The 20,786-nt window shown below is 35.9% G+C and overlaps 1 protein-coding gene across 17 annotated transcripts in view; it reads left to right on the forward strand.

The window, feature by feature from the left end:
• Positions 1 to 20,786, forward strand: part of ROBO2 (roundabout guidance receptor 2) — a 1,099,771-nt gene that overhangs the window by 996,874 nt on the left and 82,111 nt on the right. For all 17 annotated transcript variants that reach the window (XM_071809783.1, XM_071809771.1, XM_071809777.1 and 14 more), the window contains 5 exons: positions 4,380 to 4,585; positions 8,581 to 8,662; positions 9,351 to 9,516; positions 11,215 to 11,381; positions 15,715 to 15,836. In XM_071809783.1, coding sequence (XP_071665884.1) covers positions 4,380 to 4,585; positions 8,581 to 8,662; positions 9,351 to 9,516; positions 11,215 to 11,381; positions 15,715 to 15,836 — 743 coding nt within the window. The remainder of the gene's footprint in view (positions 1 to 4,379; positions 4,586 to 8,580; positions 8,663 to 9,350; positions 9,517 to 11,214; positions 11,382 to 15,714; positions 15,837 to 20,786) is intronic.

Genomic DNA, 20,786 nt, shown 5'->3' on the forward strand with positions numbered 1-20,786 from the left:
TATTGCGGAACTGAGATTGTAGAAATAAATGTACCACTAGATCACAGGTATTTTTTAATTACTTCCAGTTAGGAAGCTGATCATACATGTCTGTTCTGGCTGATGCTGAACAGAAGTTATGGAAGCTATTGATTTTTGTCAGTAGGGAAATCAAATGTAATGGTTTAAAAATGTAATAAAATATAAACCCTGTACATGCTAGCTATATACTTAAGCATTAGTGTACTAGTTTTTGGCTGGTGATTTCAGTTTTACTTCATAGCCCAGAATTTTTCTGTTTGGTTAATGATTTAATAATAGTGGTGAGCCATCTTTTTCATTTTGAGCACATTTTTGTTTGATCCAGAGTAATTTAGATCCAATTGGAGTTCCAATACAGAATGAAAACATATGTCATGTGCAGAAAAACAAGTGCTTAATTATACCATATATAGCAGTGTTTCAGTTGTTAAATTTTTGCACTTACAAGTCTTTACTGGAAATATTTTTAACTCAAGTGTTCACATGAGAAAAGATTACTATCTGTGATGAAATGTGCTGAACTGAGTGATAATTTTGCTGATTATGGACTGTGCGAAGAACCTTCAGTGGATTTGAAATTCAAATCTTGTATTTTCTTGAAAGGCTATCATATCATCCACTGTCCAATGCACATCTGGAAGAGCAAAATAATTCTAAAAATTGAGACAGTCCTAGTAATCTTTTCAGACTCAAGGAGTGAATATGCATCTCACAGTCTTAAAATGACAGATCATGCAAATAAACCAAATGCTTCCAACTATGTCTGTGCTCAAGATAAAAATTGTAGTTTACAGTTAGTAATTTCTTCCATAAATTTATCGGTCATGCGCAGAGTATTTTGGAGAAGATATCAGTTTCTCCTGATAGAGTCATTAGTTATATTTATTAGTAAAAGTTTTGACCACTGTGTGCTCCTCTGTAGGATCAGTCTACCAATGCTAGTTTTCCCAGCTGTTGCGGTATAGGATGAGTAATGGAATGGAGGAGCAAGCTTAACCTCCCCCAGTGGATTTCAATGTAAGAATGAAATGTTTTAGGATATTAAAAAGATCAGATTTCTGGGCTCTTGAATGAAAGTGAAAGGCTGGACCTATAAGAAGAATTAAGAACAGATGTTAAAATAAAAAAAATATAAAAAAGAAAAGAGAAGGAGTTGGCAGCATACCTCAACAGCTCCCTCTCCACTGATTTGGCATAGACACGTAAGGCATTTTTCCCAAACTCCTCTGCAATTTTTTTGACTATAGGTCTATTGAATACTCAGGGATATGTCTCTCTCAAATCCTCCTGGAAGAATTTAATATCACTCACAGTTTACTTTTCTGCAAATCTGGCCACCATGATTCCTGACCCTGATCAAATGTATATTCCATGTTTCATAGCAAGTGTAACAGTTTCAAATAGGACAGGTTAAGATCAACTTCTCAACCTCCTGGGAAGCTCTTCCACAAAAAAAGACAGAGGAAGGATTGGTCTCTGCTTTTCCACCTCTCAGGAGAACACCCTGCCTTATACTACTGTTGGTAATGAGAATTTCATGACTTGTGTCTGATTTTCCCTATTAATTCACAGGAAAATTTTTGAAGTGTTGATTTTGGAAGTGCTGAAGACTTCATTTTGTCATTCTCTTATTTTAATTTCCTGTTGTAATTCGACCAAATTCCACACAAATTTATACATGGTTTCAGTTGATTCAAATTGCATTCGTAGTATATAAACTGTTCATTAACAAAAATAATTTGTTCTTTTCTGATACTCTGCTCAAAATTTAAGCTGCATTTTATCACAAAAGGAATCTGATAATTTTTCAGCTACCACAATATGTGAATATATGGTGCTGACAGTCTCAAAACCATTTTATTATTATTTTAGACACAAAAAATATTTCTGTAGAATTCGTATAAGCATTTCCTTCTAGGAGAAAACAACACAAAATTTAAATAAAAAAATTAAATGTTATAAAAGCAACAAACAAGCCCCCAAACTTCTTGTGGATACTATTTCGTTATCTTTGTTCTTTAGAATACTTACAATATAACTATTTGAATCTTTAACCAAGTTTTGCATCCTTATGCTGGAGACCTGTGTAGGAGGAATACAAACACATATACATGTTTTAGAGAAGATTTACAAGTCATAGTTGTGAAGACAATACAGTCCTTCACAGATCAGTGGAAACCCTAAGTGTTCATTTAACCTTTAGCCTCAGTGTCATGGAAACCTGTAGTGGTCTTTCACCCATAACACCCTTGAAAATGAAGATTCCTTCTGGGCAGGAGACTTTCAATTACACTATTGATCAGAGCTCTTTAAAGGATTATGAGCTCCTCATTTGGGCTGTAAAAAAAAACTAATTACAAGCCAAAGAACAATATCTGTAATGTAGTAGGTTTTGGAAATACCTACATTGCTACACATGTGAAAGGCAGTTAGATGAAGCAAATAACTGCAACAGAATAGTTAGCAACTTAAGTAATTATTTTTCATTAATTATTAGCTGCCTAGAAAACTGGGATTTGCTGCTTTACATTAAATCTAAACGAAAATTTACACAGCTAAGTTTTTATTTGAATATATTCATGTTGAAGATATGCTGATAGTACATATGAGCTGAGATCAATTCTTATTTCACCAAACAGCTGAACTGTGTAGTCATAAGGAACCTTAATGAGATCAAAAATTTCACATCAAGATGAAAATCCTTTACATTTTGTCTTTTATTTTAATATAGTGTTACCTGTCCTGTCTCTGCATTCGGCAGGTTATATTGCAGAATTTCCAAAAAAAGCTTTCGCATTTTGGTCTTAATAAATAATCTATATTGGCTTTCTCTTTTCAGCTTTGATTTCAATAAATGTGATTAACTCACACTCCAAGATGCTACTAATACTAATGATTCTACCATTTAGGTATCTTGTTAAGAAAAGAAGGTGGTTAATATTTTTGCAACGTTACAATTTCAGAAACAAAGATTTTAGGTATAAAATCTACCACTAATATCTCCCTAATATTTTTTAAATTTATTAAATAGTGTAATGAAAGCGCTTTGGATCTGTTAAAGGTTCCAGAGGTTTGCATCTCGAACAACTCAAATACAACAGAAACCATATTGCTTCACAGTAATTTATTTTCACTTTGTTGTCAAAGTTAGGCGTTGTGTATGGACTATGATGAACCAGATTCTCAGCTAGAACAAATGATTCAAACTCAATTGGCATCAGTGGAGGCAGGCTAACTTACTCTGCTTTAGGATCTAATCCTGTCTGTTACAATGTTTAATGCCACTCATTTAATTTTTCAGTTGTTCAAAGATTCGATAGGGTAGCAGTATGGCAGGTAAATATATAAAAACGAACTCTCAGTTCTGTTATGCTGACCTTATGCAGGAGTCATAGCCTCATTTGTATTCAAGTATTTCACATTCATGTTGTATAAACACGTTCTTTAGAAACAAAGGGCTATGTTTTGCTGCCTAACAGATGACTCAGAGAATAGGTTCAACAGCAGAGTTATTTATGACAAATTGGTCTTCCAAGAAAAGCGAACATGAGCATTTTACCTCATCTTCAAGATATCCCACTGGTCATGGAATGAGGTTTCTGCGCAGCCATGCACTTGCTCACTGGTTACAGAGTGCTTTAAGCAGCATTTCAAGCATGCAAATGTAAATTATGAGAGTAAAAAAAAGAGTTCATGGATTTAAGAGGTGATGAAATGATTTGATAAGTAAGCTGTTACATGGCTTGATCAAGTTTGAACTTTCCTACACTGGGAAAAGAGGTACAGTAATTTAGATCACTCAGTTTATAAAAATGCGTTGTATTATTTTTAGATATTTTTGCACACAAAAACTTGCAAGTTGACCATCGATGGGGTATAGGGCTGCCACCCAGGCTAGAATGGTTACAGTGTTTTACCTTGCACAGTAACAGATTTTCTGTTTTAGGCCCTAAATCAGGTAACCAATTAAGCATATTTTGATGTGACATTAAACAGATGCTTTAAGTGCTTTCCTAAATTGGAAGAAATAGCAGAGATTTGCCTCAGTTCTTTTCTGAATCAAGGTCTTAATTTTCATCCTGTCTTAATCAAATGAGTCTGATGATCTTTGCTAACAGAAATTTGTATATCTAGGTGTTATCTTGTGGTGGTGAAATAGAATTCTTATAAAAGTACTTTTCAAATATACCAGTTAATTATTGACATGTATCTGTGGATCTTCTGAAAATGATGGGTTTTAGCCTTTTAGAGGTTAACTTCAGCCAGTCTTGTTAAAATTGGTGCTGTGTCAAGCAAAGGGCTAACTGCAGCAGGGGATCGTTGAAGTTGTGGATGCCAATGAGTGTGTCACTGTTTAGTCTTGACAGATAGGCCTCCACCCATCATCCTCCAGGGGCCCATCAATCAGACACTAGCAGTGGATGGGACAGCTTTGCTGAAGTGCAAGGCAACTGGCGACCCCCTTCCTGTCATCAGCTGGTTAAAAGAAGGATTCGCCTTCCCGGCCAGAGACCCTCGAACATCCATACAGGATCAGGGGACACTTCAGATTAAAACTCTGCGGGTGAGTAGCGATAACAAAGCAAGTGCTACCAGTGGAACATGGCTACTTTTGAGCTGCTGCTCTGTGCCTCAAGTGGCTCTACTGTCTTGCTGTCTGCTGTCTTCAAAAGTAACTTAGTTGTTTCCTTTCCTATGAAATTCTCACCAAGTCCACATTCTATTTCTTTCTTTGACATTGTGTAAGGAAGAAGGATGTGGGGGTGGAAGAAGAACCAAACTCGCATCAGATATTTCTATTAGAATTCCCTAAAAATAAAATTGATATTTAAAATCTTACATGTTGCAATAAAACACAGAAGCTGGGGATGGATAGACATGTACAAGGACAGACCTTTCTTATCTTTTCAGTCAGTTTTATCGTAAAGCCTGTTGTCTCTATTAAAACACAGAGCAGTTCATTTTCAATATCCAGTCATAGTTTTCCAAGGAGCTATTTTGCTATCAAGTGATTCTGGAGTTGATCAGTATTTGGCTGTGTACCATCTCTATCAATGAGTCTTGCCAGTCTTGACATGGATGATTTATTCCAATATCACACTGGCTGGTGATGTTCCATGAGGCTGTGAATAGGAGAAGACAAGTAATACTGTAACATACATACAGTCATATGCAGAGGGATTTCTATTCAAAATGAAATGCCTATCATAAAATTTACATTTTTTGACATGAGATAATATGATATCTTAAAAGTGGAAAGAAATCTTATGAAATTCCAAATAGTATAATGTCAGATTTTGTTGATAAACATTGCATCACTAATCTTTGTTTGGGGTTTTAATTTTTACGTGTTCGAAGATAAAAATGCATATTTGTATGAATGCAGACAAGCATGTGTATGGAAAAATAGTAAGGTAAATGTAATTATTTGTCAAGAACTTATATTATTTCAGAAACCATTTGATTTCATCAGCAGTAATTTATGCGTTTGGCTTCACCATTCAAAAAAATGTCAATAAACCTAGCTACTGAGGACAAGACATAAAGTGATTGCAGATGAATTGTTAACTTCCTTGGAACAAAATGGAATTTATTAAAAAATTTATGCTAGCTTTCCTTGAGTAAACAATTTATCCTTCCTCCCTGGGCTGAAGGCAGGTTTAGGCCATGAAGGTTAATGCATTTTTCCTGTAGAGCTGGATTAAAGAGTGCGCTTGAATAGTCAAGATTCCTCGGTAGTGTTAGAAAGCAGCAATTAAAGGTGGAAGCTTAGTGATTTCAAACAAACTTTCAGGCATCGATGATGGGCTTCTGTGGAGTGTCCATGAGACAGAAGCTCCTGGGATACCTGTCTGCATGCAGCTATGCAAACAATGAAATCGGTTCTGAATCGTGCCAGCGCATTAATCTCACTGTTAGAGGCATAAGGTCTGTAAACGAAGGGAAAGAAAAAAATGCTTGCAAGGGGAGAAGGAAACAGCATTAGTAGTGAGTGTGGTTTTGAAAGACATGAAGCTTTTATTGATCCTTAAGTGGCTCATTCACTAGTAACCAATTTTCCTTAAAGGCTCAGAAAGACATTTTTTATAAACCCCTCGATTGCAGTAATGTGCACTGTTTGACTCAGACTTAAGAACAAAAAACACACACACAACCATAAAACCCAGATTCCTCCCGTACCTTGCAATTTTTATGAATTACATACGGATTTAAATCTGGAATGTTTAGCTTTTCTCTCAGGTCTACCTGAGCAAGGACTAGCAACACTTCCTAAGCAAAAAATGACCACGAAATACGTCTAAGTACACTTACAAACCCGAGTTCCAAACAAATTAAAACTTATCACTCACATGTCCTCAGCCATCTCCTTCCCTCACAAACAATAATCATTATTGCAATCATAAAAGAATTCAAGATAGGGGTAAAGATGAGCCACTACTATTTAAATCTTTGAGACCATCCTCTTCTGCTATGTAACTCTCTCTCTCTGTGTAAATTCAATTATTCAGAAATCTGCAGCAGTCACAGTGAACCACGGGCCACAGTCATAAACATGAACCAAGAGATTTTTCTGACAAGCCAGTCGTCCCAGTTGGTATGAGAAAGACAACTAAAAACTCGCATATATGACTCAGTTCCCTTTCAGACAGGTCAACACTGACAGAAAACTCCCTTCTGCTCTCTAGAAGCGTACCACCTCAGATTCAGATACCTGCATTAACTGAGGAAGAAAACTGTTTATTTTACTGAATAGCAAAGATTTTCCGTTCACCTTGCCAGTTGCTTTTTCCATTGTATTAAAGAAGAGTATAAATAATTGAATTATTGATACACTGTGTCTGTATCTAATCCATCCACAGTCTGGAAGTAAGATAATTCACCGTAACTTGCAAGAGGCAGCGTATCTCCAGCTTGCTTTCGATGTCGAGTTTGCCTTCTGCAAGTTTCTCTGTTCTGTATACCACATACTTCATTGACTACGCTATACACTGCCTGTCACGGTAGTATACAAATGAAGTTGAGAACCATAGCCTTAAGAAATTTTCTCCATTATCACATAATGAAGAATTATGTATTTAATAAAAGCTTGGAAGAAGCAAAAAAACCCATCCTACTACAGAATGCTATAAGACTCCTCTGGAAAATCTGTCTCCTTTGAAGAATCTTCCTCATTTCATTAGCAGCACCTCAATGTTTTGAGTCTCTGAACCATTGTCAGAGTGGTTTAATTATCGCTTGTATTTCATGGAAATAACATCTCCTAAAATGCAAGTTATGCTCTTTTAGACAATTGAACTGGCATTAATTGGTTGCTTCCTGCCCCTAAGAATGGTACACTGTGTCCCAGTGTATGTGAAGAAAATACCAGTAAAATTTAAACATGACAAAGTTAAGATCAATTAAATTATATATCAACAAGCAATCTAAAGAGAATCTCACTTATTTGCCTTGACATTCTTCTTGAAGAGTGAGGTATAAGCACATTTCCTATAGTGCCAATCTGCATTTAGCAGAACACTCATTACAATTCCTTAAAATCCAATAAGGCTTCTTGGATGCAGTCCTATTTCCGTCATCTGATGGAGAATATAATTCTTCTCCTTATCACTAGAGTCAGCACTCTCCCTCTTCTGCTTCCATCTCCAGATTGCCATGCTTTATACGTAGTGGTAGGAGGACTGTTCTGTATATTTTGTGCTTGAATAGTTACTGTTTTCTGTCCATCTCTGTATTTTTCACTAGTCCTGTCTCAGAAATCTTTAAATAACAAATAGCAAAACACCTGGCAAATTTTCCAGTAGAACAATTTACACATCAATTAGATTAATGTTGGCAATATCAAAATGGTTTCTTCAAATGAATTTGGAATATATGAACTGGCAAGGGAATCACAATGGTTTTATACAAATGCGCTATTTTTTTGCTACCCAATTGCCTTACAAACCTGAAATAAAATCCCATGTGAAACAGAAGAAAAAAATGGTGAAGGATCTGATTTAACTTTGCCATTTGAAAAGTTATTGGAGGACTGCCTGTGTAGAAAGAACAGCTGTTAAGTATCAGCAACGATATTGGTATGTGTGGTGGTCTGTATAGAAATGACTTCATCTGTCATAACAGCCTAAGATGATGCAACAGCTTTCCTGGCACTGAAAACTGTATCTCTGGGTCATCATGGGATAATGAAAGGTGAGATTTTGTCCTCTAAGAAGTTAATTGTCATCATATTGTTACCTGATTTCACCTGCATTTGTTGTAACCAGTACAAAGATTGACATCTATTCTGTAGCACTTACGTGCTGTACTGGTACCATTAACAATATGAAAATTAGAATTAAGAAAGTATTAGAAGCGAGTAATCTTTTTAGAGTTCTCTAAAACTAAGCTACCATTAAATGATTGTTTGAAAATATCCAGTGCTCTCTAGTCTGGTGTAAAATGTAGGCTAAGTCCTGCTTATCAAGAAACACTAAAAAAAAAAAAGGAAAATTAGAGTAAACTCTGTCAGCTGATTCTAAAAGGTTGTTAAAACTGCTCTTAACTGTTTTTCATGCCTAGCTGTCTGATACTGGGACCTACACTTGTGTTGCTACAAGTTCCAGTGGGGAGACATCTTGGAGTGCCGTGCTGGAGGTGACAGGTAAGTGATGGCCAGGGATGTTTTTCAGTTGGCACAAAATGAAAGTGTAGACTATATTAGAGCAGTCTGAGTCAAATAATCCATTCTAGCAATTCTGGAATTGAGATGGAAAAGGTTTAGGAGGGAGGGCTGGGTTCCTTTACATTCCTTGCATTTCATTGTTATTATCTTTAAATGCCTGTTGGCATTCCAACAATTTGTATTTGTCTTCAGTGACACCAGTATGCTATAAGTCTTCTAAACAGAAGTATTAATAAACTGTAGATTCCTTCAGTAATCGGCTTGGGCAAGAGAACTATTATGCCTACACAGAGTCATATCAAAGTCCAGTGTGCTCTCTGTGAGTACTGGAGTTGATCTGGATATAGGAACTTCCTGAGCCTTCTAGCAGATGAGCTTTTGATATTTATGTAAATTTCAGCAAATCTGGGCTTTTTTGTTATTTATTTTCTTTTTTTAAAGAAAAAAAGAGGTTTTTGAGTTTTGCAGGTTTTTTGTTTCAGTAGGTACCTGAAGAATGATAGCTCTTCATCCAAAAATATAATATTTACTTAGTTATTTACAGATTAGTAACCTTGGTTATGCTGATTTTGCAGATGTTTGACATGTTTTTCCTTTTAATCTTCTACTTTGATCAGATTTATAAAATCAAGGATAAAAAGTGATTGCGTTGTATTTGCCCTTGCAGAATCCGGTGGAGCAACAGTCAGTAAAAATTATGATATAAATGACCTCCCTGGGCCACCATCCAAACCTCAGGTCACTGATGTTACTAAGAACAGTGTCACCTTGTCATGGCAACCAGGGACCCCTGGAAGCCTACCAGCTAGTGCATATATCATTGAGGCTTTCAGGTATGTGAATTATTCTACTTTCAATCTCCTTCCTTTCTAATTTTGCTTAAACCTTACTACCAGCTGTTCTCCTGGTATTGTCGTGTTCTTTTGGACTCTACATGTATCGTTAGAGGTTCGTTAAAAGACTCAGCTCCTATGGCAGGCATTGATTTGTAGTTTTTTAATTGATGTTTTTAATTGATCGTTTTTTTCTAAGTGATTAATTAGACAAGCGTCTAACTATTTCTTCAGGTCAACCGGAACGTAACAGGACAATGTACTCATTATTTGTTACTTTCCCCTTAGTCCTGACAATCAGTGAGAGTCTCCTGTGGGAGTGCTGCAGGTCAAACCATTTGGGCCAGTTTCATCTTGACCACCATAGTACAAATTATCTGAAAATAAATGGACAATCCTGAAGCCTCTCTGCATGTTTTATTTGCTGTTCTTGTTAAATCAGCACTAATTAAAGAGTTAGAACATTTAAAACATCTCTTTTACTGGCTTAGAGAGAATAGAACTTTTAACTGAAAAGGCTGGTGTTAACAATTCAGAATTTCATTCTGCAGTCTGAGACTGAAGATAATCCAGCTGCTCCCTTGCACACAGCATCATCTAATATGTGGTAGGAAAGAACTCCTGGGCCAAGTATGTCTAAGCATGGGCCATACCTCTCACTTGTCAGTAATATATGGTTTAGAATAAAAGTGTGCACATTCTTAAATGTTTTCCTTACTTAAGATGTTCAACAAATGACGAATAATTTAGTTTATCCTTTAATTAAAGTTCATGCAAGAATTTGTCAAAATCATATGCATGCAAATTTAAGAAGTAATAGCGATAATGCTTCATCCTGCTATGTTAATCTGCGAAGAACGTTACTCTATGTGCAGATTGTTGATTTTATTCTGGAACTTGCACTATCCCTTATGCAGTATATGATGAAACAATTAAAACAACATGAAACTATTAGCTTTCCATTTTGTTTTTCCTTTTAATATATTTAAAGATTTTTTTTTTCTGCTATACAACAAAGCAAAATAAAATCAAATTTTCTTTTTAAACTTTTGTGATATTTCACCCTAGATAAGCTTTAATGGCATCCCATCAATAACTTTAACAAAAGCCGGGCATTTTCATTAAAAGCTGTTTTAACAATCACACTTGAAATCTCTTCATACAGTGGAATGTAATCTAATTATTATAATGTCCAGTGGAAAATATAGTGATGGGAAAAATATTCATATACTTTCATTTACAAGCATGTTTTCAGACCTTTTTTTTTAAATTTTGAGCATTCATTTAGCTCAAGGAGAATACTTTTCTTCCAATGACAATTTATTGGCATAATTTACTTAGCAGTATAGAAAATTATTCTTTTAACAGGATTTTCTTTTCTAAGGTTTATGTTCAAGAGTGGCCTATTTATCATTCAAATTTACTTTACAACATTCCACACTTTCCTTTTGCATATATTTATTTTAGAGACATAGCAAAGGCTTTTGCTTCTATTGAAAGGAGAAATACTTTAGACAGCTGTGTTATTTTTTTATCATGTCTTGGTGAGTTAACTGAAACAAATCTTTTTATTTTTACCCTGCTTTTACTGTTTTTTCCTGTACTTACACTTGACATGTTGTTACAAAAGCAGGTCCTTTCCCTATCTTATTTTTTCCTTCTATTAGTCTATAATCTTCAGCCCTCTTCTCATTGCAGTCAATCCGTGAGCAATAGTTGGCAAACGGTAGCTAACCATGTGAAGACCACTCTCTACACTGTGAGAGGACTGCGCCCCAATACAATCTACCTGTTTATGGTGAGAGCTATCAATTCACAAGGTCTGAGTGATCCCAGCCCTATGTCAGATCCTGTCCGAACACAAGGTAATAGTAACTCTTAAGGCTTATGTACTTGGGCTAAAATGGAAAGAAGGAACTGAGAGTTGACCAGTAGGTCAATCTGACCGTTTGGCTTTAGCACTCTGACTGAAGGAATCATGAATCGAGCTTAACCAGTAAAGTTGAAAAATAGATTAATGTTTGCTGTATCAACTTGAGGATTTGGAGAGATAGGTTAGCTCTTCAATCCTTTGTACATTGTAGACCTTTTGATTTGCAGGTCACTTAGACCTGCTGTGCACCTTGATGCCCAATTTCTATTGAAAGCAAACTAAGTTGGGCACCCAAGCGTTTCTGAAAAGTGCTCTGAATACCATCCTCTCCTCAGTATCTTTTCTCTCAGTGTTCTTACTTCTCCATTATTATAATAGGGATATACTATAATAACAAGTGCTTATGACAGACACCATGATTATAATTAGTTTTAATCAAAATAATTGCACAAAATATCTGTAATATATTGATTAATCTGGTCCAACCTTCAGACAGAGAATTCATGTAAGTTAATGCATCTGCATGCTAAGAATATTTTGAAGTTATTCTGTGAAAAGTATAGATCTTCCATTTATATACCTAGGTTTCTGAATTAGTTGTATTAATCCACTGCATAAGCCAAGAGAGAAGGTTGAAGCGAAATCCCTCTTTTATAGGGTGGTGACATAATTGATAGCTGTGATCTTCCATTGCATGTGTGCAGAGGATTTGATAACTATTGAATTCTATTCACAATGCATCCAACTCTGAGCATAACTGCCACAAATTTCTCTTCACGGCATGGTTGGTGGGATTTTTTTTTGGCTTTGACAACACATTGCTCGACTACTTAATTCAAGAGTGTAATTCTGGGTTAAACGGGTTGGAATACGGGAATTAAAAATATTTTGGAATCTTAATTTCTTCTGAGTCCAAAGTAATAGTTCCTCTCACAATTAATTTAGAATGAGATCCTCTGTCTCTGTTTATGAAAGGTAGGGAAGTGTGTGTGGAGAGTCTGTGTGTCCTGTGTCAGATTCCATCATGCGCTGGTCTGGGATGGAGAGAAACAATAGCAGGGTGGTATTTCTTTATCACATTGCCATCACATCCATCCTCTCTCATCCCCATCTATTCCCGAATAAATCCATCCTTAATAATTACCCCTCAAAATAGTAATCATTGCTCTAAAAGGAGAAACAGAGCTGCTTTCTGAAAAGCTGAAGGAATGAGTTGAGGAAGGATTTCATGGCTTCACTATCCACGGAGTATCCCAAGTTTTCTTCTTTTTCTTGCTCCCCCATTATTAGGGGGTGACTCATGCTTTTCATTGCACCAGTCTTTTAGTCTGCATAACTTATAACCTAGTTGAAAAAACAACTTTGTTTGGAATGTGAGTGTCAAGTATATACTTTTTATCTGACATACTGACAAGCAATTTGATTTCAGTAAAATCATGTCTTTTAATTATCTACAGCATGTGCTGCAGCTTGCATTTCCTGAAACTGTTTAGTAGTCAAGCACACTGAGACGTACAGGATTTATAGCTTCTTTGCAAGCCTATGGTCTAATAGAATTAAATCATAAAATCAATTGAAAATTAACATGTTTTGATGTGATTTCTAATTATGCCTGAATTCAATTCAGGCTCACTGAGCAAGCTGACGCACAGTAGAAAACCTATTCACAGTGGCCATGGAGGAAAAAAATAGCAACTATAACAGTGCTACATAATATTAATTTGCAACAGGTGTCTGTGGTAGCTTTAATAGATGAGCGTTTAATTTCCCAACATTAAGTACAGCAAATACAAGTAATAGGATTTTTTGCATATTTTCACCTGTAGTCAGGCATTTTCAAGAGATTTATCTTGAATGACTTAAATCAAAAAAAGACAGAGAAATCAATAATTACTCTTAGAAAATAGTTGTTTCCTTGTTCGGATTATTAACAGACCAAACCATATATTAAAAAACACATTCACTCAACTATATATAATCCTATCTCTGGAATTTAAATGACTAGCAACTAATGGTAAGTTCATTGGAAGCTATTGAAAGAGAGGTTAGAGAATATATGTAGCAAATTTAATTTTAGAGAACTCTTACTTGTAATCAGAATATAGCTTCTTGAGTCAGTTTTGCTTGATTCATGGTTTAATTATTCCAGTACTTGAAGATATAGATAGATCAACTGATTTTCAACCAGGAGACTCCCAGCAATGTGAAAATGACATTACCAGACGTTACACCGTGGGCATCCCATATGCATGTTTCCAAGTGTACATACCAGAAAACAGAATTCCACATTTACATCTTGATACACATTTCTTACTGTTATTAGCCCATGTTTTTTCCCTTACTTTTTGGCATGTGTCCCATTAAAATGATGAAATGCAGTTTATACAAATAGGCCATTCCCAAGGCAATGTAGGTAATTTGTTGGTTTTATACCATGAGATAACTTAACCTAAAATGTGGCCATGGGTAGCTATAGGTATTTTATACCAAGGATCATAGCTTTTTGTGGATAGCAGCATAATTTATCATCCTGTAAACCAGTCTAAACTGCTGTCTTACAGATTTATTGTATCACTCTGTTTCTTGATCATTTTGAATAGACATCATTTGCTACACAAGCTCCATATTTGGATTATGTTCCCTTTGGAGACCCATGGAACCATCTTCATTTGAATATCAGTAGAAGTCTGTGCCAATATTGCTTTTTGGTGAATCAGAACCCACAACAATCCAGAATTATTAAGCTGAAACTACTTTCAAAATCTGGAGGCTTGTGATTCAGACTTGGTTGTTACATTTAAAAGTTTCATTTTGAAGAGTGTTGTTGTTTCTTCTAAATAATATTAAGAAGATAAAAAGAAATCACATACTGCGTATTCCCATATCTAAGACCATCAGAAGGAAGAAGAAGACCCTTTTTCGTATGTATTCTTTTCACAAGGGCATGATGTTGATCCAAAAAGAGAGAAAGTGTCTTTGGCTAGCGAATCCCACGGGAAAATCAAGCAGAATTTACAGGTGTTTATACAGGCATGGCCATAAGGTATTGGGCCTTTTTGAATATAATCTGTGTTTGTGTTCTAAGTCCCCTCTCCTGGAAAAAATATACAAGCAAAATCCAGCAGAAATAATCAGTGCGTGTATTTCTAACAGGCATTATGCAATCCCCATAGGCAACTCTCATAGTAAGGGCATCTGTTGACCATAGCAAGGGCAACTGTTGACCAAGAACAGCCTTATAAGGTCCTTGAACAATCCATTGAAGGCATTCAGACTTCTCTAGCTCCTATAAAGCACCTTTGTTTCTGTCTAAGGTGGTGGGAAGGGATGTGCTCTGGTGATATTTTAGCAAAGTGATACCTGTAGACCAACATTCTCCTTTTGGTGCAGGGTAACAGAAAATTATGATTTGCAGGAACTATCACTAAAAAGACAAATTGCACATTTACTTCTCCAATTTCCAACATGTATTTTGTATTTGCTATTCCTATTTAGCAAATGTAATGCAGTATCATTCATTTTAACACAATGGCATAACCCAAATATAGTCTCTAAGGATGGGGCACTAGGGCCAAATGTGGTGCTGGAGATGGAGTCACGGTTTTCTGTATATGTATACTAAGAGATCTAATTCCTTCAGTTTTGGACTGGAAGTAATTTCCCCACACACTTTGAAGGAAGATAAATTTTTTGTGGTAGAGTGTTTTCGTTGACTTTTTAATAGATCAGAATCAGTTTTACTTTATCAATTAATTCCTTTTCATATTTGCACTAGATTTCATTATCTATGTCTGTAAGACAAAATTTGCTTTGCAGAAGAAAATGCTGGTTTTAGTGTTTGGTTTCCTGTGTGCATGGTATGTGGGGAGGGGAAGCTTAGTGAAAGCTTGGAAACATATAAGGACTTAATGTCATGTATGCTCAAGAAAATAATATTTTTTTTAAAAAAAGTTCCTTTTCTTCAATTATACTAGCCAATTTGGTTCCAGTCATCTGAGTAACATTGTTATTATCTAAGGATTTTTGAACTAGTGAATATTGCATCTCTTTCATCACTTACTAGATGTGAGAAAAATTTGCCATTGAGTCTGAATATTCATTTAAACATTTTTATATTTCATTATTTCCTAAGCAGCTAAAGGTGAATGTTTTTTTTTTTTTTTTTGCATTACTTGATATGCTTGGGAGTTCATACTAAAATGTTAGCACAGCTTAGTTTCAAAAAACTGTACTATGAAGGATGTTTAAATCAGTCATTCGTACTGATACCATATATAATTCTTGACATTAAAATAATGCTTTCATGTGTATGCCTGGCCTGGCAGATATCAGCCCACCAGCACAAGGTGTGGATCACAGGCAAGTCCAGAAAGAACTGGGAGACGTCATTGTACGACTTCATAATCCTGTTGTGCTGACACCCACGACAGTTCAAGTTACCTGGACGGTAAGGCTTTTGTTACCTTAACATTACTTTAATTTTACCTATTTATTCCTGCATTTTTTTTTTTTACCACTCTGAAAAGCTCCAGTCTTGACTTCAATATGAGTGTGCTGATAAACTAACATTATACAGGAATAGATATGTAGTAATGGAGTTATATTTTTATTTTCTCTTTCAGGTCAGGCAGGTTGAAAACCTTCAGTGTTCAGCTCAAAGCAAGCTAGTAGTCTGACTAGGAAAATATTATAAAAATGAATATACTTAACACTATAATCTAAAGGATAATTGATCTGTGGACTCATTACTGTGCATGTCAAAAAATAATCAAAGTTAAATATCAACATGAAATTGCTGTATGAAAAAGCACTTTCTGCTTTGAGACATAGGGACTTCTGACAATACCCTGTTATTTGGTGACCCTAAAATGCAAAAATAGCTTTTCTGTAGGGCACATGTAGGAAAGTCAGAAACGTGGTGTTGATGCCAGATTGACTGCGTATCATCTGGTTTTCCAGCATAAGCCTTACCCACAATCAGTGGATATCCTTTCATTATAGAAGACCAGAATCATTTTGGCATGACTTAAGAGTGTTTCTATTTGAGGGGTCAAACTACTGGGTAGAATTTCTGATGTAGTGTTGGGCTTTCAAAATGCTGTGTTTCCCTTCGTGAGGTTTGAAAGAAAGGATTTGTAACCATAGGAGAGATTTTCTAGGGTGCTGCACACCAAAAAAGAGTGCTTTGCTCTTGGGGCATGTGCCCCAGAGGAAGGAGAGCCACGGGTGGAAGAGTGAGAGAAATAGTGCTGCACTGCATGCACTGAAACAGTTGTATTATATAGGATGAATTCTGCTAAAGGGATATTCACAATACTCAGGGATTGTCTTCTGCATGTAATATTGCTAAGAGGTTAATGTGTACAGGGGATTATACAACAGGAGATAAGAAGTGTGGTGATAGATTGTGTATTATAGGGATTACTGTCATTTTTGCACAACTCAGCCCTATTTGTGGGGGCTTGTGCACCATCCTTGTTCTGACAGATTTGAATGGGCGGGGGTGGATTAGAATAAATAAGGAAACCCACAAATTTGTCGTTCTTAGAAAATGTGTCACTGCATTTTGCCATTGATCATTTCAACACTCAGTTTGTCTTTCTAAAAATGCTGCCTGTTCTAGCTACATGATTCCAAGACAGGCTGACTTAGGCAGCTTTGCAGCAAACCCTTTTGCCCAAGCAGACGGGTCAGTGGTTTAGAAACTTCAAATGTTAGCAATCAGTAACTGTAAACCTGGATCACATCTGTATGGTGCTCCTTCGAGTCCTTTCTTGGGTGAGAGCTATCAGGAATACAGTTTCATAGGCTTGTCCTTGTTTTAGCATGTACTACAAAAGGAAACCTCAATATCAAACAATTCAATTTTATGCGATGTAACCAATGTAATTATAATACAAAGAAATATATATGTGTGTCTGTCTGTGTATATTGGTATGTGTGTGTACATACATATATATGTCTCTCTAAAAGAATCTCTTGATGCCCCCACTAAACAAGTAATGAGTGAAGAAAACATGGTAAAGGTAAATTGTTAGGGATGCTCTAGATATCAGTTCATCGGAAAGACCCCTCAAAGTAGTGACCCTATGCAACCTTACAAGCATATGCGCCTCTGTGGAGAAATTTTGGAATTGCCCAGGGGAGGAAAGACACAAAAAAAAGATCTGTGGAACAGCTAATTAGAAACTTTCCAGCAACCAGAACAAAACCAATTAATTAACCATAGTCTCTATGAAAAAATAAAAGCCACTCTATCCAGAGAATAAAGAGTGCACGCTATTAATTTAAAATGGTTAGATAGTGAAACTATGATACAAAAGGACAGAAGTGCCATGAGAGTCATAAGACTCTTTATGTTGACTTTCTGCAGTTCAAAGAATGACTGCCAAGGAACGTCCTTGATTACTGAGTTTCTGGCATCCTGACTCCCAGCAAATTAGCACCATTTTCTCCATCTTTCTGAAATTGCTTTGATTTTACTTCCTCTTTTTTTTTTTTTTTCCAAATTTCAGTTTAAAATTTCAGAAATAGTTCTCTGCTACTGTGTTGCAATTTTAAAATATACATATACACATATATTTTGTCTCTTTTAAAAGAAGGTCAGGCTTACAAAGACAGTGTTAAAAAAAAGAGGAGGAATGTCAGAAGCTTTCACTGTCCCTTAAATGTATCCCTCTTGTGCATAAGTATTAAAGTGCAGCTGTAATTATCTGGTCACATACAGGATCTCTTCTTTATGGAACCATTCAACATTTCTTTTAATGTTCTTTATTCACTGTGTGGTGCCAGGTCTTATTAAATTCATACCATTCAAAGCTTGCGTTGAATAAAAAATTATTAGTTTGTCTCACATGCTTGCTTATCTGTCATGCTCTCAACCATAACATTTGGGTGCTTCACAAATAATACTGACTTTAGCATTACAATGATAAAAATGTGTCATTATTCAAACTTTGCACATAGCAAGGTAATGTGCAGAAATATTTATTGCTGATGAGACTTATAGTATCAGATATGCCCACCGTTATCAAATGGCTAATTTTAAACCTCGAGCTTGATTTATTTTAACTTTTATCAAGGCATTTATTATGGAAACAGCACATCGTGTACTCAAAGTACTTTTTTAGCTGACCTCAATATAGTTCAGGACTTCTAGCCTCAGTTTTCTCCCCCACGGGCATTAAACCAAGAGTTTCATTAGTGGCCAAATGTGAAAAGTCTCCTAGTACTATAAAAAGAAGACTGGTGGCACAACCAGGAATAAAAGTTCTTCAATATGGCAAAATAATTGTTGCTTTGAAATCCTGGTTGCCTTCTGAGAATTATGAAACTACCAGGCAAGAAAGATACGTTATTTGCCTCTTTTAATTCAGCAGTGATTTTAAATGAATGCACTTCACTGGAAGCTTCAAGAGTAAACCCATCAGTTTTCCAGTGTATCATCCCCCTTTGTCTTGTTCCTGTAGGACAGATAAATGCTAATGTTATTTACTGGGAGATTACTGGGAGTCTGTGCTAGCAAATTCACCACAGAGAGTGAGGTGTTCTGCCCAGATTGCAGTGGGTATTGATGTGGGAGCAGAGCATTACTCAGGATATTTTGTACTAGAAATTTATATAGTAAAGAGCATATTACAAAAAGTCTTTAGGGTGCAGATTGGCAGGTTTGCCCAAACAGACCTTATACTTGCAGCATAAGCTGCATTATGAGTTTCTTGCCATCTTTTTAACAACCTAATAGCCTAATCAAACGATCTAATAGCCATTAAATCTGTCTCATGTTCAGCTGCAGTATGTGCAGGTTTGAACACAGAGGGGAAATGACTTTCCTGTTCTGCAGAAATGGAGACCTGTCATCAGGTTTGTAGGTACCTCCTGCCCTACGTATTTGTTGTAAAAGAGGGTGAGAAGGAGAATGCAGGACCAATTATGCTAACAGGTCACCTTAAAGCATTAGGTAAGAGCTGAGTAGAACCTGCCATGTAATTGCTCTCTCCTGTCTATTAAAGGAATATCTGCATTTTCTGCCAGCTCTCTTTTGAAGGAGAAAGCGTATCTTTAGCCAGACACTGTTGCAGCTCTTTTGAGAAGATGTCACTGCTGCTTGTACAAATTCAAGCGTAGTTAAGCATGTCACAGGCAGACTAGAAATATTCTGATCCCAGTATTCAGTGCAGAGAGTTCCTGCAATATCTGTAATGCCAAGTACTTTGTAAGAGGAAGTGGCAACACAAAGAAAACAAGGAGAATACCTAGAAATTATTACATTGTTTCGTCAAATCACAGTGCATGTTTCTGAAACTCTGCCTATGTGTGAACATATACTAAACCTATAGGGTTGTTTGATTCTTAGCACAGCTGAATGCAGTTCTTTGATGCTAAGCATATTTTTATGCTGATGGTATGGCATAACAAACAGAGAAAATTATGAAATCACAGGCTTTAGACATATACATATATATAGACATACACACAGTGTATATGTGTGTACACATATATGCATGCACACACGTGTGTATGTGTATGTGAAATATATCTGTGCTATACCTCACAAATATCTCTGGTTAATCCATGTAATGATCCAAGAGTAATTTTTTACTAATCAGTAAACTCCAAACAAAACAAAAAAATCCACCTTTCACAATAAGTGAACTTTCCAAATATTTTGACCATATGAAAGTTCCTGTTCATTTTGACTAGCTTTAAGCGGGTGTGTCAGATAGCTTCATGTCCTCTCCTTGGTACAAAATTCGACTGGATGTTTTTAGAAAGCATTAAAAATGCATAGTATTTTCTTTCACAAGTACCCTCACAGACCCTGAACAATAGAATCACTGTCAATAATCTGAAGTTTGGGCAGATTATTCAGCTCTGTTGTAATCATGCTTCTGATTAGAAGTTCTGTGAAACTTGTTTGAGCCTCCAATCAAGCTGGTTTATAGCACCCATATATGTAACAACCTTTTTGTACTACTGCATTCTGTTTTCATGTTCCTTGTATTGTTTAGTTTTTCAGATTAGGAACTCAGAAGTCTAAGAGGAAAATAGGTGTATGAATTATTTATGTATTACTTATATGTAAATAGATATGAAAGTGTGATAGCCTCAAAATTAGTATACTATAGGTATACTATAGGGCTCCAGTTCTTCTGGGTGTGTTTGTACCATGACGTAAAAAGCAATTTCCACAGTGTTTTGTAGCAGCACACTGTTACAGTTCAGCGTAGTCAATTCTGAATTTTCAGATGTTCTCCACTAGGCAGCAGTCAATAAAGCTTAAAAGCTCAGCAAAGGCTAAATGGAAAGTTCTAAAAAAGTTTTGCCATCTTTCAGCATAGCTTGTAACTCAAACGTTAGGCAGGAATCAAACTTAGTGTTTGATTATTAAGCCTTA

The sequence above is a fragment of the Patagioenas fasciata genome, chromosome 1 (assembly GCF_037038585.1).
Source record: "Patagioenas fasciata isolate bPatFas1 chromosome 1, bPatFas1.hap1, whole genome shotgun sequence".
NCBI classification, from domain to species: Eukaryota; Metazoa; Chordata; class Aves; order Columbiformes; family Columbidae; genus Patagioenas; species Patagioenas fasciata.